At 46.7% G+C, this 25,226-nt stretch overlaps 5 protein-coding genes across 5 annotated transcripts; 4 read left to right on the top strand and 1 right to left on the bottom strand.

Annotated features, from left to right (window-relative positions):
• Nucleotides 1-2,880: 2,880 nt before the first annotated feature.
• N7446_014088 (uncharacterized protein) lies at nt 2,881-3,210 on the top strand (the record flags this gene model as incomplete). Its single annotated transcript, XM_058522827.1, has 1 exon — nt 2,881-3,210. One exon carries the CDS (start codon nt 2,881-2,883, stop codon nt 3,208-3,210), a length of 330 nt encoding a protein of 109 aa, XP_058364920.1.
• A 1,179-nt stretch (nt 3,211-4,389) lies between these two features.
• N7446_014087 (uncharacterized protein) lies at nt 4,390-7,071 on the bottom strand. Its single transcript, XM_058522826.1, has 3 exons — nt 6,548-7,071; nt 5,669-6,502; nt 4,390-5,609 (listed from the first exon to the last, which is right to left on the bottom strand). The coding sequence occupies exons 1-3, from the start codon at nt 6,895-6,897 to the stop codon at nt 4,526-4,528; spliced, it is 2,268 nt and encodes a 755-aa protein (XP_058364919.1). The 5' UTR covers nt 6,898-7,071; the 3' UTR covers nt 4,390-4,525.
• A 1,613-nt stretch (nt 7,072-8,684) lies between these two features.
• On the top strand, nt 8,685-9,420 carry N7446_014086 (uncharacterized protein; the record flags this gene model as incomplete). Its single annotated transcript, XM_058522825.1, has 2 exons — nt 8,685-8,735; nt 8,974-9,420. 2 exons carry the CDS (start codon nt 8,685-8,687, stop codon nt 9,418-9,420), a joined length of 498 nt encoding a protein of 165 aa, XP_058364918.1.
• A 4,515-nt stretch (nt 9,421-13,935) lies between these two features.
• Nucleotides 13,936-14,820, top strand: N7446_014085 (cyclophilin type peptidyl-prolyl cis-trans isomerase/CLD; the record flags this gene model as incomplete). The annotated part of the gene is made up of 1 exon (XM_058522824.1): nt 13,936-14,820. The coding sequence occupies one exon, from the start codon at nt 13,936-13,938 to the stop codon at nt 14,818-14,820; it is 885 nt and encodes a 294-aa protein (XP_058364917.1).
• Nucleotides 14,821-22,501: 7,681 nt separating this feature from the next.
• N7446_014084 (uncharacterized protein) lies at nt 22,502-23,200 on the top strand (the record flags this gene model as incomplete). The annotated part of the gene is made up of 1 exon (XM_058522823.1): nt 22,502-23,200. The coding sequence occupies one exon, from the start codon at nt 22,502-22,504 to the stop codon at nt 23,198-23,200; it is 699 nt and encodes a 232-aa protein (XP_058364916.1).
• Between the last annotated feature and the right edge of the window lie 2,026 nt (nt 23,201-25,226).

Raw genomic sequence — 25,226 nt, 5'->3', positions numbered from 1 at the left:
ATATAGAGGATGTCCCAAAGTCAAAGGACTCGAGCACGATGGTGGTGCCCTTGGAACAGACCCGCCTACACATTTTCATCCTTGTCATGCAAAACCAGGAGGATTTCATCGGAGTGTTATGTGGCCCGGTAAGTACTGCGGATAGCGCATTAGGATTCGCGATACTATGAGTGTTCCCGTAGGGAGACAGGACATTAGAAGGGGGGTCTGGGAAAATGGAAGTACGGCATTCTTGTTGGCTCAAGGTAATACGTCTGCTTGGATTTGATAGGGTCGATGGTCGAAAGCAGGGTAATCTTTGGGGTGAAGCGTACGATTTGTTTTGAACTACACCCAAGTCAGGAGGAAATTTAGTTAGACAGAGACCGTGGAATCACGAGGGCAGCTGACGATCATCAGCGGAACCGCAAATCATTTCCACCACTTAGTCTGGACGACCCATGGAATCGCCTGCTCGGTGAGAGAATGCGGTGGTCATGAAGGATTCAGGCCCGGGCTGCTGCCTCACTTGCTTTCTAGGTTGCTCGTGATTAAGCCCTACAGCCCAAAAGAGAAGCCCAGAGAATTGGGGCAGAATCACGAGAGTGTCGACCTGTTCATGTATGGGGTATTGGAACAGACCAGCAGTGTACTAGAAAGATTCTCTCTCGCTACAGTCGTAATCAAGATGTGGAGGGTAATTGAGATAAAGTTTAGGGGCCGCCGGCCCACAACCTCAACCCATTTCCGGCAGCCAATCGGTTCCTCGGTTTTAGTGCAAAAACCGGAGATATTTTTACATAAGCTCATGAGATCTGTCCATGGTCGGATAGTTTCCACACGCTATCCGCTAGGGATATGGGACTGACGATTGAGGGGGTTGTGTCGGATTCAGAGAGTACAATCTCTACGGGAAAGCTTTATGCAGGACAGAAGACAGAGCTTCTAGAACATTCGACAGACCTGATAGACAAGAAGCAATTTGCCACTTGACAGGAGAATTATTCTCCTGTGACAGGAACCAGGAAAACATAACCACGGATCGGGATTTAGGCTACCATTCTGTTGCCAAAATTCCGCCGATATTCCAAATACCTCACCTGCCTGGACCGTACCTCGGCCGTACCCTCTACGCAACAAAGTCCTTTTCCATCAGACACTGACGGCCGTCAAGTTTGGGCTTGTGGATCGGTCTGGACCTTTGCAAATCCTTCACTTCTTCTCCGGGCCATAAATAGAACCTCCTTGATCTAGTGTCCCATGGGTCGTCGCTGGGATCTGCATCGCAGAACCGTACCTGCGTCTGTCTAAATTCGCGCATTGTGTTTGATTGGTCTGTCGGGCGCTATTTGTATCCAGAGTCTCATCAATGTGATAGTAGCGTTGCAATCTTGCGAGGGGGTGGCGATCACGCGAACCTAGCTCGTGGGCCTGGTTGCACATTTCACATGGTTGTCCTAGGCTCGGTTTCCTATGGAAACTTTCCAATAAGCTCTGGACTTTGTTTATGCCCTCCAAAGAAGGACAATCCTCATCCTGAGCTTGAGAGTATGTCAATATCTGTGCGGTAAGGGAGTAGAGATTCTAGTAAAAGCAACATTAGCTGGCTGCGAGTAGACAGGGAAGAAACAACGTTCAGCGGCGCGGGGCCAAGGATGAGCAGGATTGATTCGAGCGAGACCAAGGATCCTCCAGCCAACCGCAGGTACAGTCCAGCGTTTCTGTCAGCCAGAAATTTTCCAACCTATTATTTTGGCATCTGTTGAAGCACTTCAACCCTCATGAAAGAGAAGGTGACCGTGGCTAAAACAGGAAGATGTAGAGTGCCACCGCCTTGAGCGATTTAATTGCAAACTCAACAATATGTAGGAATCACATTTTTGCGGCGTTGCTTTCTTTCAACAGTTGATGAAAGTGGCTCACCATACTCAACGCAAGATTTGAGAGAAATGATCCCAGGTCAAAACTTGAGTCTGTAGGCCACAAAGTCTCCAAATACCGTTTCAAACCCCAGTGCAGGTGTCTAAATTTCATCGGGGCCAACACTACCAGATACTGCCAGCATATACTAAACAGGGTATCCTTTTGTCTCGTATTTTCAAAGGGTCCACGGATGCTGTGTTGTTCGAATCCTTTATTGAGCAGCTCCTCCAGCACTGTGGGAGATGGCCGGCACAAAAATCCGTCTTTATTATGGATAACGCAGCCTTCCATCACTCGGACCGAGTTAAGCAGTTGTACTCTGATGCGGGGGTAAGGTTGCTGTACCTCCCGCCTTACTCTCCAGATTTCAATCCCATAGAGGAATTTTTCGCTGAGCAGAGGGCTTACATCAAGAAAGCATGGCCAAGTTATGGAAATGATCCCGACCAAGGGTTTCACGCGTTCCTTCGACAGTGCATCCATGATGTTGATGCAAAACAGCAGAGCGCTGAAGGCCATTTCCGCCATGCAGGTATAACGATAGAGAAAGTGTGAGTGGCCGCAGCTCCAAATAGCGAGGCATGTGCAATGAGTAGCATAAGCCAGTGTGCATGTGCAGTACCCCTCTCGTGATCCAATATCGTACCAGTTTGCTTTGTTCTTTGGGGTCCTGAAATCAATAATATTTTGTACTTGGGGGAAGACCTTGTGTCTGGTCCTCCTTCTGAGGAAAAGAATCGTTAGATCATCGGAAACAAGGCAAGGACGATAGACGAACCACAAGCTTTCCAAAACTCTTGACAAGTTCGGTTTCATATTCGCAACACGTCCGCCCTTAGAGCCGGTTTTGAAGAATTTTCTCCGCAACTTCGGGTACAACAGCTCTCTAAAGTCACGATAGACGGAGGGGGTTCTGCGAGGATCATTGACCAATTCAGACCGGATGCTGCGTTTATCATAGTCGGCGCTAGTCTCTCAATGGGTGTCAATCGAGCCCCTGAGGACTTGAAAGTTTCATGGAAGTGGAGATCAGAAATGCAGTTTTTGCAGAATCTAGCTGATAATCGAGAGTATAAGCAAATGTTGGCGCAAGTGAACTTCTATATGGATCAGCATACGGTCGGGCATGGATTTATCCTCTCAGATCTTGAGCTTGTCGCCGTCAAACGTTTGGATGGATATGGCCGTCTAGCTGTTGCCACGCCTGTACTATGGAGAAGTGGAGGTGTTGGAAGCCTCTCAGTACTACTAGGACTATGGTATCTTGGAAAGTTGGCGGCAGAAGATAATCACTGGGCTTTGAATTAATGAACCTCCGAGGTTTCCGTAGTCCATTTTGTTGATACAGTAGTACACGCTGTCAAACACACAGACTATTCAGTAAGCGTACTATACACAGCCATCAGAAGCCGAGCAAAGAATAGTCAGAGCTCGATCCTCCGCTCCAAAAGAACTGATTTAGAGCGCCAAGTGACAAGACTTTCACCCAATACAAAAGTATCCCACCGCACGACGGCTAACCACCCGACGGCCAAAACGCATGGGAAGAGCTTATTTCTATGTACAGTAGAGCGGATTGAGTAAAGAGGACAAAGGCACTTGGAGAACGTCATTGCAATTCAATCAAAATTGCTCCTCAATTTTTACCGGGATATTTCCCATAACCCCAGACTTGTTCCACCCTCCAATTTCAACCGTGTATCTTGTATCCTGGTTAAGTTTCTTGAAATCGTTTCTTTCACGGGATACATAGCGGCTCTCCAGATGAGAGTACATATTCTAGTACCATTTAAGTCGTCAACAAGGTCGACGCTGCCTTGAGCCCTGTACATAGAGCCTGCCTCTCCACAGATGCAGATGGACCGTCTACCACCCTTGTGCCGGATAATCATGTCGTTGAGATCGTCAGAGGTCAAAATATCACATCGATCTCCCTCTGATATAAATGACCGCTTTGCAAGGCTAAGAAATAAGAAAGTTTGATTATAGGCCAAACGCAACAAGTACCTGTCAAGATCCGCATTGTCAATACGGATATCAAATTTCAAGTCATCCTGAATATGAATTTGAAGGTATTGTTGGGACGGTGTAAACACCATATTTTGGACAAAAACAGACCAAAGCAAAAAGTGGCAGACGTAGCGCCGAGGAACACGACTTCTATAGAGCTGGGCTCCAGCTTTCTATATTATGAGAAGTGACGTCATCATGGCGTAGCCCATTGTTGCATGAATGTAATTCCCCCACTTTCTTAGTGTCAGTGTAACTGGTACGACGGATTCTGATCAAGAGAAAAGGTTTGCGAGTATCTGATACAGTAGTTTTCGAAACCAGTTACATGTATGCGTCCACACTCTTGCTACTTAATTCGCAGAAGGTAAATCCGTGGCGCTAAACCAATGTAGGTCATCGCATCATAGTTCCAGCAGAACCGTCATCGTAATCATAGTACTGCCATGGATGAGTCATCGTTATATATTGTACTATAATAATAATAAAAATTAGAAATGCACTACGGCACCATACCAATATTTCGCGAGATATGGCATAATCAGAAACAAAATCCCAGACGTAAAGTGACCATGACCGTCCATAAGCAGAAGCGGGCGCAAGACATTCAGCATCAAGGCCAAAACTTCAAACCATGCCGCGAGAGAATATCAGTACAAACCGACCAGGCACGCTGCGAGGAAGGATCTTTAGCAGACATCTCATTCAGCCATCGAGTCGCTTTCTGCACTCGTTGGATAAGGCTTGTGGCCTTGGCTGTACCCAGATGAGTGCGAGTAAAGAGCTCGACAAGGAGAATAGTCGTCGACTGCATAATATTGTGGAGGACACACCACCATGGAGCAATGCTATACAGCCAATAAGTATCTGCTGACTCAGGTAGTAAGTCTAGCATTTGACACGCGGTCTGGACGCATATCGTCGCCATATCGTCGCATGTTGCCCCTGGAGATCTTGGTTCCGTCGAAGACTGGCAGAGACGGAGAGAGGGTTGCGTGATGATCAATTTAGTGGCGTAGAATCTGAACGCGAGACTGGCACTTTGCTGTGTGAATGGCTGTGCTACATTGGTGTTTGGCGTTGCAAAATTGAATTCGGCTGGTAGATGAGAAAGCCAGTCGTCAGCGCGGTCATTGAAGGTAGAAATTGCTGTTTCAATCTCGCGACGCGATAATCGCGTCGCTCTAGGGGCATATAGGATGTTTATCGTCTCTCGTAGGAGATGGGCTAGATCCACCGCGTATAAAAAGTAGAGAGACGTATTTGGTGTTAGACTAGGTGCTTGACTCTCAACCAGTGCTTGAGGGGTTCGGATCTCCCGCTTTCTTTGACTGAATCCCAGTTGGGGCGGATGCTTGCGACTCACACCATCCTGCAGAGGAGTCAAGGTGCTATTAGGAAGCAAGGAAGTAACGAATGCACCTCGAATCTCTTGTCTGGTGATAAGCTGCACGACCCGATCATCCCGAAAATCCTCTTCTTGGAATGGTGCTGGAAGGGGTGTCGTGTAGAATATTTCTCTCATGCTTAGAGGACGACCGGTCATCTCGCAAAGAACTGTATCTAGCATGAAAAGCGCCCACCATAAACGGTAGCGAATTTCTTTCGAGAATTGCGGGACACTCTCGCTCTCGCTCCGAAGATTCAGACCCATTGTCACCGCCGATCGAATCGCGATCCCAATAATTCTCCAAGATCTAGAAGATGATATCACATATCAGAAAGCTTCCGCATATACACAGATACAAATACCGACCTATTGACTTGCCCAATAGACAGAAGATAGAACGCGGCCAATCCCTCAACCTGCACCTGTTGCAGGTCCGGATGGTCCAGCAATGCGACTTTGCCTACACTCAGACTCCAGGCCCGTGCAAAGAATGTCTGATGATCATCCTGGTCCGGCTGGAGCTGATCGGTCAGGACTGCATATCTCGTCGCAATAGCAAAGACCAAGTTTAGCAATGCCAGCCATCTCTTGCCAGGTCGCAAATTCGGATTTGAGTAAAAGGACCGGTATTGGTGCAGGAACGTGACCTTGCCGAATATCGGGAATGCAGGATGCACGGCGTAAAAGTAAGCGTCAACGAGGTTGTCAGCAAGGTGTTGCGGGGGCCAGTGTGTGAAGTCGATGGTGTCGGGCAATAAGAGGTCTGAATCATCTTGGAAGTAATTCACGGAGGAAATCGCAGGGCGTCCAGGGGTCTCCTCGATTGGTGGAAAGCTATCTTGATCGAGGTCGCGTTTAAGTCTGTACAACCATGCCATCTCCGAGTGTTCGCCAACGAAACCCATGGCCTGTACCTTGTCATCCCGATTATAGTCCTCGTCTGTGTACTCCGCAGTACCAAACGGAGAGCCCAGGCTAGCATCTGTGAAGGACAACGAAGGGTTCACCTGCCAAGTATGGCTTGGTAGGAGGGTGGGCAAGTTAGGAACAGCAGGATTGGACTGGGGGAGCGGAGTTCGAGAGCGTATTTCCTTCAGTGTCTGATCCACTAGCTGGGATGATAGAACATCGAGCCTGGGATAGATATCACGCAGCAGGGATTCAAGCGTGTCAACCTGCGAAGTCAGATCATTCAACTGCCTAATTCTATTAGAAGCGTCCTAACTTGGTCAATGTGTCACCCACTTGGCCATATTTTCCTTCTTCCGGTCGCCATAAGAACACACAACGCCGGCATCTTGACACCGATGGCAAACTGGGCGTTGTCCGCTGCATTTGGCCTTTTGATCGCGACAATTTTCACAAGCTCGACTCACTCGACCTCTGTTAATCCAATTGGTGCGTTGAGCATTTCGCGGGATGGGAACTTTGGCATTTGCTCTATCTCCTAGGGGTGTGAGTGAACCTCCAGGGATAGCCGCCTCGAAAGAAGGAAGTGCTATACTAGGCACAGCCCAGTTGTCATGAAACAGTGCCAACTCGTCCACCTGTTCGGGGTGTTTCAAATAGGACGGGACACCGAAACTGGCACTCATTATCAAGGAACAGTGAAATGCAGTGGGAAGCTAAAAGCATTCGAGCGGGAGATTTGCCCCTTGTACATGTTTGACTGACGACTTGATTACAAGACAATATTCTCGGAGTCTAACCAATTGGGTTCACCGCTCTGTAAAACTGGCAGAACGGTAATGGTATTGGTCGTAGTACATTGGGGGGTCATCGACATTACAGTAGGCAGAAACGACTCTTGTGTCGAACTGAGGGGTTGGTATTTTACCACTAAGGACAGGGTTACTCATCAAGTACAGACCCATTCTCTCTTTGTCTCTGTATGGTAAACGGGGTACGCTCGGCATACCAGCGTCGTAACACGCTAGGAACTACTCCTGAGATCTGATAACGCTTCAACAGCAAGATCCAGATAGATACAACTACCAATGAATCTCAATGGGACACCTCAATACTAGCACATACCAGTATCTGTCAATCCGACAGAATTGAATAACTCAAGATTAAACTTTTCTGCATATCGTTACAATCACTAATTCCCCACTAGTTCCCCACTGTTTCCTCCGTCATTTTCGCCATGTCATCTTTGACCCAATTCCCAGAAAGACTTGTGCTGAAAAGAGATCCCCTTCCACCGCCAATGTGGTGACAATCTCAAGAAACTCATACACAATATGAGGACAGAATCTTTATCATGCATTCTGCTTCAACTTCGCTAAAAACATGCGAAATCTATGAATGAACGGCTCCGTTCTTTTGTTTCGAAAAATCACATGAGCATCTCGATCTTAATCAGACAAACCAAATTGAACCCTTTGCTGCCACCATCTTTCTAGTTAGAAAATATTGTGGCTTTCTATGCGTTTTGCATCATGAAAGCTGCCTGAAAAGAAGACCAAACGCTACACGGACAGCCAGATCTTGGCTGTGCCTCTGCCGGGATAAAATACAACACACATAGCCGCCAGGTGCGTTGTACTTAGCCTATTTCCTCCCTTCACCTTGCTAACCCCGAGCAACTCGGCTGCTTGGTGATGGCTGAATTCTACAACGACCACGGGGGAAGTGTCGTCGAACTCCGTAGGGGTGATTGATACTGGTTTGCTGAGCTTATCATTATCAACGAAGAAGGTGCGGAAGAATGCCGTGTCTATTTGGAGCTGTCAAGTGTTAGCTTTGCGCGTTTCTACCAAATCTGTGACTTACATTTATGACTGTCCGGTTGAGCGCGTACTTGTTCAAAGCCAGTGCTGCTTTGACGCGGTCTCCAATCTGCTTCTTGTCCATTGAGCAAGTCCCAACATCTTTTTTGACGGCCTCCTTTGGGTTGGGTCTTGTACGGGCCTTCTCCCTCGGTTTCTTCTGGTCCGCCTCGACAGGTGAAGACGCGCGCTGAATAAGATTTTTAGTTGCAAGCGCCGATTCAAACTACTCGGAATGAAGCAATAACCCACCTTTCGTGAGGCTAACATGTCGTCGAGCTGGTCAAGAAGCTGAGATTCAGGAATATGTAAGGAAGTGGAAGAAAGAGCGGAACCTCCGTATTTTGGAGAGAATGCGGAACCGATTTTGAACACGCAAAACGTATTGGGAGACGCGTTGTCGAATGAGACTCGTCTAGTTGTGGTACGCCACTCTGGAGTACCGCTCCTCAGATCGTCGAATCAAAATCGAGAAACTACTTTGCCCCCGGCGCCGACGATCCACCCAAATTACCCCTCGTCCTGGAATATCCTCTTTCCCCCTCCTTTTCCATCTACCTACACTATTGACAGCTACCTTGATAATTATTCTCTGTCCGTATTCTGCCAACATGTCTTCCAACAAGGGATACAACATCACCAGCTCTGGCATGAACAGCCAGGTATGTCACAACAAGCCTTCAAGTCCTGTCTCGTTCCTCGTACTTCATGATCTGCCGTGAACCCTCTTCCATATTAGGTACTAATTAAGAAGTATTTGGTGTGGTAATGACAAAGGAACAGGGTAATCACTATTGCTCCCGCGACTACGGCTCCAGCGTCTCGAATTCGAACAACTACCACTATTCGAACTCGTAAGATGGACCAGCCTATGCACGGCGCATCGAGAGTGTGCTAAAGAAGAGTGCTCTAGAGAAGAAGAGTCACTCGGTTGTCTCTGCTATCGCAGGGCGGAGCTGGAATATGGAAACGCCTGATGTCCGACAGAAATATGAAATGCTAGCCCATATGGAGCGTCTGGGTCATGCTGAAGCGCACCCAGACTATAGGTTCTCACCCATAAAGCGAAAGCGGTCTCCGGTGAGAAAGGAAGCCTCGGCAGATTCTAAAGTCCCCAGTACACCTATTGGCGAGGACTTGGAGCCTCTGTTTGAAGATACCGAAAGCACTCTCCACGCCACTGAAGGCTCCTGGTGGCTGCATGGTGAGGGCTTACGGTATTCTGCACTACAGAATTTTAAGATGGGCTATTCGTCTAATTTGTTTGGGTTGCCTGACACATACAACGGGTTATGGTTTTCTGACCGGCTGTCTGTTCCTTGGGCGGATTGGACCGTCGGTTGCTAGTTAAATCTGATTGATATTTGGCTACGTAGTTGGCCCCACGATAAGCTTGTCTCTGTACGTGCAGTACCAGGGTGAATAAAGCGACGAGGTTGTGATCCTTCTAGATAGACAAGCAGTTTGGTATTATCTCGGGGGCTCTTTTGGTATGACTATTTTCAGTCTTTTCAGTTGATTTCTCGGTAAGCGAGACTGTCTAGCCTATTGTAGACTACGTATGAGCAGTTAACACAGAGAATCAGTTTAGTAAAACTGCGTTCATCGGTGTTGTTTATTATCACTGGTGAAATTTCTGATATTTAAATAATATAATCTTGTCACGACGGTCTCTGATTTTATTTTGGTGATATTTGTTCGAATTGAATAAAACACAAGGCGAACCAATGGTCCGACGCGAATTATGACCCAGCTCGTGTGAACGATTAGAGTGGTTGGGAGGCCAGAATAGGATAGCCGGTGGAGATTAATCTCTATTGGTCTCGGTTTGACCGGGGGTCCACTCCAGAGTATGCGTACTCGGCAAATGATCAGGCAGCTTACCCTGTTCAGGCCGTATTAGAGAATATGTTATGTTGATAGACAGGCTAGATTGATGCCTGTGCCGTGGTAGAAAAAGTTCGGATATGTTCATTTTGGTAACGGATTTTCCAGATGGTCATGGCTTTGATCTGCTCGTTACAAAGCAGCTACGAAGTCCAGGAGATTTCAAATTAAATAGAGTTCGGCCTAAGTCCGCCTTGGAAAACCAAGATAAAATCTAGTCGTAAATAGCCACTCGAAGATTTCTCCTCGGGCCAAACTTAGACCGCCACCATTACCATGGGCCATTGTGCTCGATCTTGATATATTACAGAGCACTAGTAAATCAAAAGCAAGCCATCAAGATTATACCCCTCCTCTATCTAATCCTCGTTATGACCAAACCGGAACCCTAAAACGATGGAGCTTTCCTCAAGCAACGGCATGTATGCTCTTCAATAGTTCTTAATCTGATACCAGTTTTTTGCCACGAGGCGCGATCGCTAATACTACACTGGATACTTTGACTGTGGAATCCCTCTCTACTATGCTCTTACTGAAAATCCCGATAAAGTGCGTTGGGATGGCCCAGATCTATTTACACAGGCTACTACCACCAAGGACATCTTTAAGTGTCTTGGCATAGTAGGTATCCCTCCGTTTGTTCTATGTCAAACCGTCGTCACTATTGCTTGACAGCAGTCTGAGTTCAGTGCGTGCGAAAATAATGAAAGATATTAAGGCTCTGGGCATGGCGAAAAGCCTTATCTTATTATTTAGAGGTGCACACCAGAGAGAATTAATTTATTTTTCATATGGTCACACGAGAAGCTATTCATAGTTTTCTAGGGCATGTCTTGAGTCGCCGCATAGAATGTAGGGTCTAAAGCGAGGCCAAGAGTGCGTACTGTAGTTTGGAGCTACGGCAAAGAGAAATTGTGCCATGTCGCAAAGATAATATATTATCATTTATAAGGCACTGGAACCTTTGAACTAGATGTCTGGCTGTAGCTTAGACCAATGCCGACAAGAGACTCCTCAAAACTGGGTGACAACGGCGAGACAAATTTCGGACCTCGAACTCCTCGTCTAACTTGCATTATTAAGCCCAACGCAGTAGGTGTATCGCGCCAATAAGTTGAGGCACTATGATCTATGGGCTCAACTTCTAATAAAGCTTTTAAAAGCGAGAGGAACTGTGTTAAAGGGTTACGGATGCTAACAAGGGTATAAGAGAAACTCAGATATTCCGAGGCTTTTATATTCCAAGGAGTATTGAATGCCCTCGGATGGAAAACGTGTGGATGTAGTCGGTCCATCAAGTGTGATGTTATGTTTAGACGAGAATGTCCGCTCAACGTGGGCAGAGGAAAAGACAAGAGTGGTTTCTTTCCACGGTGGTAAATAACGAATGATCATAGCTTTCGTTGTTCTCTATCTACGAGAGATCGGGCTCATTATTAGATGAGGGGCTTCGTCTTGACATCAAAATATAAGGCCTTATTCAACTCGTAAAATTCTAACGTTATGTCACTAGCCTTGCTGCTTGACTGAAAGAGCCAAAAATGCCAGTTATTCGTCCTACAATTCTAGAAAGCCGAGCTAATAGACCCACCCCTTTCTAGCGCAAGCCTCATCGTGGCTCTCAGAAAAAGAGGTATTCGAGCAGCCACCAGTTTAGTGCGATCCTAGGTAGTTTCCTTCCAACATTACGACCTCGAAAACCGAAAAATTACTATGCTACGTATCTTTTTAAGTAAGCTGATTATTGATAATAGTGATAACAGCTCTGACCCGCGCACAGGCTGCTAGTTGAAGGCTCTCAATATCAGATATCTCCCACGTGCTGTTTCTCTCCAAGGCGAGCCAGATACCAAATATAATTGTAAGTATAATTAGTGTAAGTACAAGGGTCGTGCACTTCCGCCGGCTCTCGAAAGAATGCGTGGTGCGCTTCAACGCTTCCGCATTTGATGGGTTCGTCTCAAGTGCCTTGTTCTGTATTATAGGATTCGAAGTCTCGTTGTTATGCCGGAGAGCTTCCCCAATTATATAGTGCAGCGTTTTATCGGCTCTCAGCCGATCCTTCATCATATCATAGACCCGCCTAGGGTGATCAAGTTCATCAACTGGGCAGGCTTCATGCCAGCAGTACTGTAAAAATCGAGCCAAGGTGTCTTCATCCATGGTGCGCTGCACAAGGAGCTGTATACAGAGTCCTCCTCCATCGTAAATCGTAAGCTCTTCTTTTCTGCCATCGATGAAGTCACTGCGTTTAATTTTTGTTTTCGGCATGTCTTCCCAAAGATACCTAAACAAGTCACGGTAGACTGTTATTCTTTTATAACTGTCTAGGTATCTTCCTAATATGGCTCTCTGATTTGCTTTATTTATGGACCGTTGTTTCTATATCAGTCTACGGGTTTACGCCCGTTAATAGGTCAGAGTCTAAAAACGTAGAATAAATTGTTGTAGGCTAAGATAAATAAAAGAAAACCGTCCTGGATATTCGTTGGTTCGTCCCTCATCATCCCGATTAGGCCTCCTCCATTCTATTTCGAAACACGAAAGTATCGAACTACTCGGGCTCAACAATAATGACGCCATCCGACTGAATTCCAAGGCTCATGCCCTGCAGCTGGTCTGTATCCTCGGAGAGGTCGGGGATCCCATTGAAAAATGCTTGATAATACTAGACCCAGCATACATCCATCGCTGTATTCTAATGAAACCTCTCCACCTCTCCAAGGGCCGCATTGAGAGCCCTTAGGTGGGGAAGGGGCCACTGTATCGATTTATCTGATTTTCCGAACAGCCTATCCTAAATATATCTTCCTAAATAAAATGTCCTAAATATAACAGTACTCCGTGTAGAATCGCTCTTATGAAACTAACGATCGAATTTCTTACTCGAACTTTTCTTATTTAACCGAAAATTTATATCAAGCGAAAACGTTGCGAGCTCTACACATTGTGTCATAGCGCCCTAAAAACAATTCCATGACGATTCGGACCATAGCAGACTTAACAAGTCACCGATGATTGTAACATCAATGTGCTGTATACCAAGCTCTGCATTTGCTATAGGAATGAGATATATGGCCGATTCCCCATTCCTTCATACCATACAGCGTACTTTACATCACATTACAGCTCGTCCATTTGACATTTCACTGTTGAATATCAGAACGTGATCTACAACTATGGATTAGCGGACCATGTGATTAGGGTTTGAAAGAGTATCTCTATCCTTCCGACATGGAAGCCAATTTCGGCCGCTACTTACTAAATAGCAAGCATATTGGCACCTTCTGTAATCGAGGGCATTAGTCTTAGGCGCGATAGCGGGGTCGCCCCCACACCCACATTCATGTCCAGTCTAAGAAACTAATTTTATTTTTTATTTTTTACAAAATCTAGCAAACTCTACCGGAATGGCTCAGAGTTTGAATAGGCAGAAAAGGCGGGGGCGCGCAGCTAGTGGGGAGGCTACAGTTGCGCTGCCTAGCACAAGGGCTACCCAAGTCTCGGGGCTGATGGACAGACGACCATACGACTATACGCCATAAGTGGCACAACGGGTCTTTTTCAAGAATGTCGCTCCAGTAAACCTGCAAACCAGGGGATTGGCACATTGCATTGGCCCCGTCATATATTTCAAGCTTGCTTTAGGGTTAGGCCAGACAGCGGGACCGACCCACATGACTTGTGGGTCAAGAAATTACTGTGAATTCATTTTTATTTTTTATTTTTATTTTTATTATTTATTTATTTTTCTTTCTTTTTCCGCAAAAGAAAGGTGACATCTACCTTATCTCGGTTGATTATTGTCCACTACTATGCTTTTTGGAATGAAATTGCCATTTAAAAAGGCGTCATAAATAAAAAAAAGATCCTAATAGACATCCCTTCGCAATTGGTTCCTGCCGTCACGCCCGCAATAAAGATACTTTGAATACTTCGCCGTCTGGATTTTTGTACGCCCATAACATTGCAACCATGCGGCGAATACTGCTTACTCTGCATGTATCCTGTGTGTTCGACGCCAATGCAGCAATTTTGCTGGACAACTACATCAGGAAAGTCTTGTTGGCGGATGAAGACTGGCCAAGCGATTTCGACGACTGGGACCCCCAAGGCAGAGAATGGGGTTGGTTGACACAGAGCAGACCCGAGTCGACCTCGCCATGCGCACAGGAAACAACTATAACCTTGCTGCCGAAGCTCATGGCGAAGCATGGCTTTCGGCATTTCTTGACCCATTGGGGAGAGCACAAATACGAGTTCGAACCCCGTCATGCGATATCCCGGAACCTCGCAAGTATCATGTCTCCAAAAAGTGACTACTGCATGGTGTGTAGCGACCTAATGTGCTCTGAATTGACCGCTACTACCCTTCCATGCGACCATGTATACCATAGAGGGTGCATTCTCATATGGCTTGCTCAAGATGGACGGTGCCCGATATGCAGACGATTTCCCGATCAGCTTCACGAACTGAGGACGTATGGAAATGACTCTGCCAAGCTCGGCAGATTCCATGAAGCTGTTAAATTCTACTCCGAGTGTCTGTTTCGCCTTGACAGCCTTACCGACAACCCTGAATTACGCATTGCCCTACACTCGAATATGGCGCTCATGTACCTTCGACTGAAACTTTGGAATGAGGCGAAATGGTCGGCCTTGCAGGCATTAAAGGTGCCTGCCATCAAACCAGTGCAGACGGCCAAGGCAAAATATAGACTCGGCCTGGCAGAAGCGGGGCTGGAGAAGTGGGAGTCGGCACAGCACATCTTAGAGGAAGCCAGCCTCTATGCCCCGGCTGATCGATGCATTTCAAAAGCTCTCGCGGAAGTGAAATGCAGGGCTAAGGGCTGTTCATGAAAATGGTCAAGGCTGTATCTGCGCATATATAACATGTTTCCTATACTACAGTACAGCAATGCAATCGTAAGTGCTCAGCGTTAACGAGAACTGGGTTTGAATGCCTACGGCAGTCTGTTAAGGCCTTAATGATCAAAATTAGTTTTCCCTACACAAACCTCTCACCGTCTCTCTTACCGCCTCTATAACCGCCTTGGATAATTACAGCTTCGTACGAAAGCTAACTTACCCTTCTCCACTCACTTTATTTACTATGCCTCGGCCGTGATTCACCCGCCTTTTGCGGACGGAGGGCAGGGTTCTCCTGCCCGCGGGTCGGGCACGTCTTTTATCTGCCCTCAGAGGGCGGCATTTTGAGGGCCGACAAACATGACAAATATAGAAGATCTCTTAATTGCATAAAATATGCAAATTCTAGCTATATTATTGGGTATTTGAGTTACAGCTTAGGATTTCAAATAGTCACTGAATTAGTAGCAAGACTGTTTTAATAAAATTCAAATAATAAATCAAATCTGATTTAGATCCATTTTTAGGATCTATAGTATATCCACCATTCTATGGAGTTTACAGCATCTGTTTCAAAGTCCTCACATTCACGCTATCGACTGCAAGTTCCAGCAAGAACTCAAGGTCCGGAAAGCTGTGCTCTCTCGCAGGATTATCCACATACGAACCCTGCATGTGGTCGGTCGTCGCTTGTAATGTGACAAGATAGCGTTGCTGTGGTTGACAAACTGTATCAAGCTTGAGGCCACCTCAGAATGTATGACTGTAGGGTCATCGTCGTAGAAGATTTCCTTCGGCAAAAAAGATGACTCAGGATCCCTGCGCCTCCGAGCTTACATAAAATCTCTGCCGGCGTACGGCTCGACTGAGGAGACAACAGAAAGGTTTTGCTCTTTTGGTATCCTGCCACACTGTACGCAATATGTCTAGTATGGTTTTGGTGATCTGTGAATGGCAGAAAGGCCCATAATGGCTAGATAACCTGCGAATTTGCCTATCAAATCCATTGAGAACGGGGTTCTTATGATCCTCCCGAGCAACGAATCTAGATTAGTCAGTCACTACAGAGGTCTTCCGTATGGCCATCGCGATAACAAATGTTTGAACCATTTGAGACCTTCGATAAGAAATTCCGGAATTTCATCCAATATGGACATATAAGCGAACAAGGTAGCGCGCTGGAACTGAATATTTTGCCGAAGCTTTCGTGTATATCTGGTAGGTAAACGTCGAAGCTAGTTCGCTTCCACCAAGGTATATATTTTCTCACCCAAGCCAAGACATATGTAGTGATCCCGGACATTAGACTCAATATCATGGTCTTTAATAGAAGAATATCCAGGTCGGCCAACTGGATCTCGCTTAGACAATGTTTATTAAGTGCCTGAGCCGAGTAACACTAGCTGTGTGCAAAGGTAACGGGCTCTGGGAGCAGGAAAAGGTTGACACCGGCACGTGACTACCAACGGTGAGATCTAGACCTCGCCAAACGCGGGTTTGGGGCGGGTTGTCGCTTTCTCCTACCCGCCCACGGGTAACCCGCGCGGGTTTTGGCCTTCATGAACCCGCCCGTGGGTTCTTGGCGGGTACCCGTGGGTTACCCATATAACCCACCAAAATGCATAATAAGTGAACAAAAGTGTATTAGTCAGTAGTGGTAATATTGGTAATTTAATTTTGTCACAACTTTATATGGGAGATACCGTCTCATGAAATGTCTCACCACCTCAATAATATATATATTATATATGTACAGGCAATTGTCCAGCCAGAGCGCGCTCTCCGAACACTTTTGCATCCCAGCGTTGGCACTAAGAACATCCATCGACCCTTATTGATATCAAGCCTCTCGAGGACACTTTAAGCTATAATATCCAGAAAAATGATTGACCAGCCAGTGAAGAAGCATCCTCGCCATCGTTTTACTGTCGCACGAGTTTTGGGTACCCGTGGGTTTAGGGTACCCGCGGGTTGACGCGACCCACTATCTCATACAAAAAACCACCGCGACGCGTTGGGAAAAAAATCACTCTGATCCCACGAAAATTCCAATTCTTGGAACTCCAACGAGCTTGAGCTATGAGCATCGAATCTCCAAAAGCCATGTCCTCGCGGTCAATTCATCGGTCTTTGAGCCCCTTGCTCTCCATTGAGCCATAATCAGATGTTTCCATGGACTCGGACTTCCAGTCCTCGGTACGATACTCTCAAAATCGCAGATTAATTCAACAACTCAGAGACGCAAGCACATACTAACCAGTTAGCCTTTCACTGGCTCCCGACGTAGCGTCGATAGTCCCGCTCAACAACCTCCAACGATACTTCGACGCGTCGGACCGGACCGCAGAAAGAACTGGATATTGTACGAGCCTGAACATTCCAGCAGTTTTTTGACTTGGTGGCAAAAAACAGAATATGGTCAAGTGCTGAATGGCGACGGACGGTCTAAAATAAAGTGGTCGATGGAGTCACATTACGCTGAAGTTTGGAAGCATTTCGACCAAGTTGCGGGCATTGAAACTGGCATTCCCAAAGTGATCTGTAGGGCTTGCTTGACCCTACTTGATCATCCACAGCACAAAAAGCACGGCACAAGCGCAATGGGAAAGCACCAGAGATCCAAGTCCTGTCGAAAGGGCCAGAAAAGAACATGCCATCAAGCTCTCGTGTCAAACTCAATCCAGAAAGCCTTCTTGGGAGTACCATCCGGTCCGAACAAGTTCACCACATCGCAGTTCGAGGAGCGGCTGCTGAGGACCATTGCTTGTCTTCGTCTGCCCTTCCAGACCGTTGAAAACCCTGAATTTCAAGCACTCCTCAAGTTCATCCACCTCGGACCGGGAGAGCTAGAAATGCCTTCAGCAAAAACCTTGCGACGACGCCTGCGTGACGCTGTAAGAGGACAACAGGAATCACAGTTGCGAGATCTACCCGAAGACGCCAAAGTTTCACTTGCATTAGATTGTTGGACTAGTCCCTTCCAGCAAGCATTCATGGCAATTACAGTCTACTTCATCGATAGAGATTGGAACTACCGCGAGCTGCTTCTTGGGTTTGAGCCTTTGCATGGACCTCACACAGGAGTCAATTTGAGCGACGTGCTCCTCCAGCTGCTCAGAGAAAGACAGCTATTGGGTCGTATCTTCAGCGTTACCACGGATAATGCAACAAATAATGAAACCCTCATCCGAGCGCTGCAAGAATCACTCATTTCTAGTGGCGCCATCGGCTCGAGAGAATCCATTGTCCGTGTTCCATGCATGGCCCATGTGATTCAGCTTTGCCTCAAGCAGCTGTTGGGGCATATCAGAGCTGCTCCCAAGAATAAAGAAGTGAGAAGTTTTTGGTCCAATTCACAAGCTCTTTGTCTCAGGGACTCAGTGGACCATGGTGAGGTGGCGCATACTCTAGCAAAGGCGAGTCCGTTGATTTCGGACCCGTCATATTTGGACATTGCTGACGGTGCCTCTTCCACAGATTCGGTCCTTTGCAGTTTTTGTCAACGCCAGCCCCCAGCGGCGAGATGCATTCCTGTGCCTCCAATCTGGTGGAATGCGACTTTTCCCGTTGCATGATGTTCAGACCCGCTGGAATTCCACCTTCTTGATGCTTCGACGAGCGCGCCGACTAAGGAATACCATCGACAAATACTGCCGAGACCATGACTATTCACAATTTAAAATCACTGACATTGAATGGCGGCAAATTGACTATCTTGTTCACTTGACGAAGCCGTTCTTTCAGTTCACCATGGCCCTGATGAAGACAAAAGACGTGACAATTCACAGCGTCTTCCTCGTGTACAGGAAGCTACTGGAACACATTGAACGCTCAAATCGAAAATTGAGAAAAAAGACGACCCCCTGGAAGAAGGACATGTATGGAGCGCTGCTTGTCGCGAAGCAGAAGCTGAGAGAATACTACGAAAAGACGTATCGTGATCACGGCTTCCTCTATGGCACGGGGACCCTACTTGCTCCTCAATACAAGCTTTGCGCTTTTGACGACGCAGAGTACTCGCAGTGCCACAGTGAAACTTCCAAAAAATACTGTGAATACCTCAGGACATGTTTCTCGCAATATCAGCAACGGAATCCTGAGATGCTCTTCCGTACCGTGCATCGCCCTTCCTTGCAAGCCTCGGAGTTAGATCGGCTTCTTGGGCCGTCACAAGACGCACAAGTCAACGAAGGGTTCGAGCATGACGAGGTCGATCGATATCTTCGCGAGGGTAAGTATTATCGGGCCGCTGAAGCTTGATGACAGACTAATTCCTCATAGCAACTGTCTCAATTCCTCCCCGCGCATATTGGAAGGAGAACGAGCGTAAATTTCCAGTCCTGTCGCGACTGGCTCGCGATTTGCTCTCGGTCCCTGCTACGGGCGCAGGAGTTGAAAGGCTATTCAACAGCGCACGGGATATCTGCCATTACCGCCGCGGATCCCTCAACGAGACAACCATTCAAGACTTGATGATGTACATGTGCTCGGAAAGATTCACTTTGGAGAGCCGGCAATTGAGTCTTCTGGAAAGTCCAGCGGTTGAGAGGGAGGGCCAGGAAGCCCTCGAAGAAGATGAGGCGTTAAAGGAGACTGAAGACGATATTGCTCCTATCAGCGATGTCGAGGAGAACGATCCCATTGAGGATTCCGAAACAGGTCTCGCCGTCGAAGGGGTAAGTGGAGTAGAAAGCACAGCCTCAGAGGAACTTCCAGCCCATGATCAAGTGCAAGATGCGGCGATGGCTGAAGTGGCCGAAGATGAGGACGACGATGGAGATTTGCTCCCACCTCCGGTCACACGCCTCGGCGATAGGTCTCACAAGAGATCATCCGGTAGGGTAACAGTACCTTCAAGCCGGCTGCAGGGTTACGAGCTGTATTAGTCTATGAATTAAGCTTAATCTGTTTTATTCCTCAAATTTATGTACTCCAAAACTTTAGACCATACTTATACCAGAGCCATACCTTGATATAAATCAAAGATACGGCATTATTTTATGCTAGCTGACAAATCACTCTTTTTTGGCTATCGCGGGTTATATGGGTACCCATTTGGGTCGCGGGTCGGGTTCTCAAAATGAAGACCCGCCCACGGGTCTGCTGACTAAGACCCGACCCAACCCGTGGGGCGGGTTTTCGTGGGCGGGTTTGGGTTGTGGGCGGGTTTTGGCGAGGTCTAGTGAGATCCCTTCTGGACGAAGATTTTCGATGAGAAGACACGACGTACTATTTCTAAACCAATCTTGATAATGACGAAATGTCGGGTTTTATACAACTTTACCAAAGACCCTCAATTGCTTACCGATTAACAGTAGCGGAGAAGAGTCAGTGGGCTTCAATCTCCGCCGGATAATCAACTAGGTGCAGCATGACTGGTCCAAGCGGGGATTATCTAATCTAATAGCGAGCACAGCTATAATTACTGGGCTTTAAAGAAAGCCGGACACTAGTAGATTTGGCGATCTGAGCTAGCGGTTGGTATCTATCACTGAATCTCCCGAAACTCGGAGTGATGTATTTGTCAATTTTGAGTGAAAGTTGGGTGTACAGTCAAAATGATCCCCAACGTATTTACCTTCCGTAGGCACCATCGTAGTACAAAGTCCGAAAAAGAATAATTTTCTTTTTTTTCTTTCTGGTTGGGAAGCGATCGTGGAACGAACTTTGAAAGAGGGATTAAGCGGCCAAGTGACAGACTTGACACGAGCATGAGACCGACAGCAAAAACCCCGTTGTTTGTTTAAAGCTGCGAACGGTATCTGGGGGCTTGGCTTTCTCCCAGAATCTCTCTGGCAATACGATCAAGGGCTTCAACCACTTCCTCAATATCCTCCGTCGTTTTTGGATTGATCGTGCACATTCGCAAACAGACCTGATTTTGCAATCGCGTTGTGAAAATAACAGCCTTATTTTCGGAGGCTATCTTCTTCGAAATCAATGTGTTGTAATTGTTACACTGATTGTTGTCAGGTTGCATTGCCGTAGGAGCGTATCGGAAGGTCAATATAGCCAGAGAGCTCGGTGAAATAATCTCCCAGTCAGGCATTCGACGAAGTTTGGATTCCAAATGATGTGACAGATCAAAGCGCCAGCCGATCATTTGGTCAATATTCTCAAGTCCGAGAACTTGCAGAGTAAATCAGAGCCTCATATGCCGTGTCGGTCGAGTTAGTTCGATTCCATAGTTCCAAGGATCGGAAGGTTTCTGTGCACACTCAACATCCTGTACGTAACCACCAGAGCCAGAAAAGCTTTTAAGAGGATGAGCTTTTTCACTGATATTGAGTATGCCGCTAGCTCCTTTCAGGAGTAAGGATTAAGAGTTTTTGCTTCATTTGGACCGAGGCGCCTGCATAGCCATTACGATACTAGTTAGGATCCAACATGTTAATAGAACTTTGATTGATTGATTGAACTAGCTCATTTTGTCCCTTTCCATTTCCTCGTTTATTATTTCGACCTGTATTTAGGAACGCAGAAGGGGATGTTATAACTAGGGAAATGATCCACCGGGTGGTTTGAGACAAAAGCACGAGCTACAAGCGTCGTGTGTTACTGTCGTTGTAATAGTTTATTCAGGTAAACATGTATCTTTAGCGAGCGACCAACATGTTAGAATCTCAAATGCTTCCAATCCTTCTATCCAGGCCAACTAGTAACTTAACTCTTAATAACAACAAGAAGAAAAGAAATAATATGTCAATGTTATTGGCAGAGAAAAGGATGGAGAGAGAGAGAGAGAGAGAGAGAGAGACTCGGTAAGCGAGCTCTCTCGCTATCTAATGCTCAGTTCTGTAACAGAACTTCTGTTCTATCAAGGTCACGTGACCCAGGTCTCTCTTGGTGTCACGCGTTTCAGTATTTATATCGGTCCGCTTAATATATGCAACACTCTCCACACAGATCATTTTCTTAGCGATAACTAACTTAAGCCCTTTCACAAGCGTTGAGCTTTTATGTTTCTACCACATCCTCGCTACCGCTGTCACTGCCGCTCACTGTCCTCACGAAGCCCCGTGCCTTTTTCTTTATGCTTACCCAAATGCCTCTTCAACAGCAGGGGCGAGGTATTGATAGTCGTGTTCGGCAATATGGTTTTCGCAGGCGTCCTCTAAAACCGAAGTCTTGCGCTAACAGCTTAGCCACTCACAATCGCGTCGCGAACTACATTGAGGAGGCCGTTCTCCCTCGTCTCGCAAATCCACCCGTGCAGTGTACTTCCATAAATGTATATCCTGACTTCTCCGTGCTTAAGAAGGCTATTCCCGTCCCAGTAAGACATAGGCTGAAAGGGAGCCGTCCTTCCGCTCTTGCTATAGCACCAAATGGTCAATATCTTGCGTTTCACTACGATACCTTGGGTAGTAGTAACGAGGAACAATCAACAATGTCGGTTGCGAGGTGGCCAAGCGGACCAACCTTTCATCGTAAGCCACACCTTCTAAGACCTGTCCTCCTCAGCGAGGGAAAAGTTTGCTTCGGCTATGAGAGAAGCAAGAGACCGTTTAGCAATTATAGCGTTGTCGTGCGTCGAGTCTCGGACTGGTCACTGATGGGCCATCGTCCGTCCGGACTAACACGACCTTGCCTTACAGGGGACCCAAGGTATCCATTCCAGCCAGGGTGGCATATTTCAGGTGATCTGGTAATTCACTTATCTCGCCGAAAGATGGTCTTTGAGGTCTGGGATACTCTTCTTCGGGAGTCTCGCAATATGCCAGGCTGCATAAATGTTGGAATCATCAAAGAATTGTCCACATCACCAGCCGGAAATATAGTTGTCGCACTCTGCACCGATTTTAAAATCTATGTGTGGAGGAATCTGACGTGGAGGAATATCCAGGGATCTATCGCGCATGACCTGCGAATTTTCTCCGTCCAGGATGTGGCCCACTTAGGTCGGCTTACTCTCAATGGCATCCGCCTGATAACAATCGATAAGCGGAGCGAGTTTGTCCCATATACTAGAAGCGATTCACAACATCAAGAGCCTGATGCAGCACGGATCGGGCGGTTTTCAGATGGAACCTACGTTACTCGAACTCAAGCGCAGGTCCCAGGAGGGTTTGCTAGTAAATATACTATCATCGCAAACGGCGAGCAACGACATGAATTTTATCACTGCAACGGTGCCAATTGTATATGGCGCACAGATTCTGACGCAGCCATCGTCATGGACGACACCTATATTGTCACCGCAGGTCAAGGATTTGTCAATTTCTGGTCCAAAGCCGGCAAGTTGGTCAGTACTCACCGACTAGGAGCAAAATATAAGGAGTGGCGCGGCATTGCACTAGCAGGTAAACATACTGTGATCGCTTTTGATGACACATTGACAGAAGCCACTGTGTGGGACTTTCCTAGCTGAGGCCCTGATGACTGCCCGCAATTTTTGGCACCCGGAAAATCGCCACATCTTGATAAAACCTGTACATATTTTTGAGGAAGGATTGTCTTATGAATCTGATAACGCCTTGTATGACGGAAACTGTCTTGTTAGACTGTGTTAAGGCGAGTCATACAATCTTACGAGATAGATTGTCTAGTTGCCTTGATTTGCTTAAGTAAATGCACGCAAATGCTAAATCGTGATTAGTCGGTTCACAATAGAAGAGAATGAAGTTTCTGTTCTATAATTTATACATACTCCGGTCCACCCTAATCGGTAGCCAAAGAGCTTCGGAAGCGGCTTGGTGAGGATATAAACTATATTGCGAGTGCCTGAGACACAAGATAGCCTTACTATAAATGCCAAGGGTGCCGTCGGCCGTCCGCTTAAGCGTCGCTTCCTTAAGCGCATGGTCAAGCAAGCGTGGCTGCTCCCAGTCCTCCTTATTTCTTCTATTTTCCTAGGCAATGCTGGCACACCCATTACCACCGTATTATGACCCGCATGTCTAGAGGCCATGGTTATCTCGGTAGAAGTATCCGCAATGGAGTTGACTCCAATGTTCCAAGTACCTTTCAATCATTGGTGACCCATAGCATCGTTAACAGGAATAAAGAATGGACCCTATAGCTACTCGTTCTTGCGCGGCGCTGTTGCGTGTTACATATGGGTTAAATCAACCGTTACAAACATTTTGAGACACACTAGTGCACTGATCTTTGTACCCTGATTTATCTTTTTATCGCTCTTTTTCATTACACGCTGGCTGTATGTATGATACTAAAACCTCACATCTTATTTATCTACACTAACACAGCAAATGTTTTAACACCCTTGGACAGACCGCTGTGTAAACCGAAGAGTATTACTTTTAAACATTATTGCTTAAGTGAGTGCTTTTATGGTGACAATATTCAATTTAATCCACAACAGTTAAGTGTTTCATCCGTAATGTAGTCAAGAGCCGTTGAAAAATCGGATTTTTGACCGGCAGAATCTGAGCAATCAAAGGGGTGTCAATACTATTGCTGCGTCACTGTAAGAGCCAGTACTTTCTGGTTATATGCGAGGCAGTCGCGAAATACATCTGTAGGGTGGAAAAATTGCTCGTCCCATGGCTATCATCATTTACAATAAAATATTTCCATATTTCTATAGCCGTTGTGAAAGGAACCGCAACACAAGAATGACAATAAATCTACAGCTGGTCGATACAGTGAGAATGGAAAATCACGTTCCAGTGTGTTGGTTTAGTGTCGGTATAGACTAGTTTCACTCCCCGCTGATCCTGACAACAATGAAACCCACGTAGTGGGCAGCTCGCAAAGTAAAGGCAATATCTGCGTGAGCTGTCAGGTATGTAACCATATGTTCCCTATCCTCCCTATTATCTTTCTCAATCTCTTTGCTGTATCCACAATCTTTCGTGTGCAAAGTTGTGACAATACTAAGAGGGTTGTCGTACTTCCCGTGTATTATGTCCACACAAGCTCCGCTCTCACGGCGGCAAACAGAGGACCCCCTTGTTATCGTCTATCTTGGCGCCGCTTTCCAGCAAAAGTGCCACAATTTCGGTGTTTCCCCTTCAAGAGCAGCGCATCCTACCCTATCACTCCTTAGATCCACAATGGCTCCCGGCTCTTATAGAATGCTATGGGTCGCTAGACTACCGCCAGTGACGGCGGCAGGTACCAGGGCTGGACTGAAGCTATCAGCCCGAATATTGGAGTTAGCTCCGTTTGTTTGACTCGGGCTTTGTCACAATCCTCGGGACATCTGCTAAGCGCTTTATGAACCTCTGCTGTACGCTGGACTTACCCCGTGCACTCCCTAATGCGGCAGATTCGGGGGTGGATATGGTTGCGTATACCATTAGATCACGAAGGCGGAATGCCTCTGGTTTAGAGGTCATTTACATCTAGGTGTCAAGAGTGTGGGGCGTTCACCTATAGACAGTGAAATTCTAAACCTGAAGTCGACATGCGATGGACGGATATCAGGCTCG

This window comes from Penicillium canescens (assembly GCF_028828765.1).
Source record: "Penicillium canescens strain IBT 15451 chromosome Unknown utg000012l_segment0_segment0, whole genome shotgun sequence".
Classification (NCBI taxonomy): domain Eukaryota; kingdom Fungi; phylum Ascomycota; class Eurotiomycetes; order Eurotiales; family Aspergillaceae; genus Penicillium; species Penicillium canescens.
This window is presented reverse-complemented; position numbering and strand designations above follow the sequence as displayed.

Excerpts from the sequence above, each read along its gene's own strand:
- N7446_014087 (XM_058522826.1), bottom strand. The coding sequence starts at position 6,897 with ATGAGTGCCAGTTTCGGTGTCCCGTCCTATTTGAAACACCCCGAACAG. Across the intron at positions 6,503-6,547 it reads AAGAAGGAAAATATGGCCAA|GCAGTTGAATGATCTGACTT; the intron begins GTGGGTGACACA and ends TAATAGAATTAG. Across the intron at positions 5,610-5,668 it reads TCTATTGGGCAAGTCAATAG|ATCTTGGAGAATTATTGGGA; the intron begins GTCGGTATTTGT and ends ATCATCTTCTAG.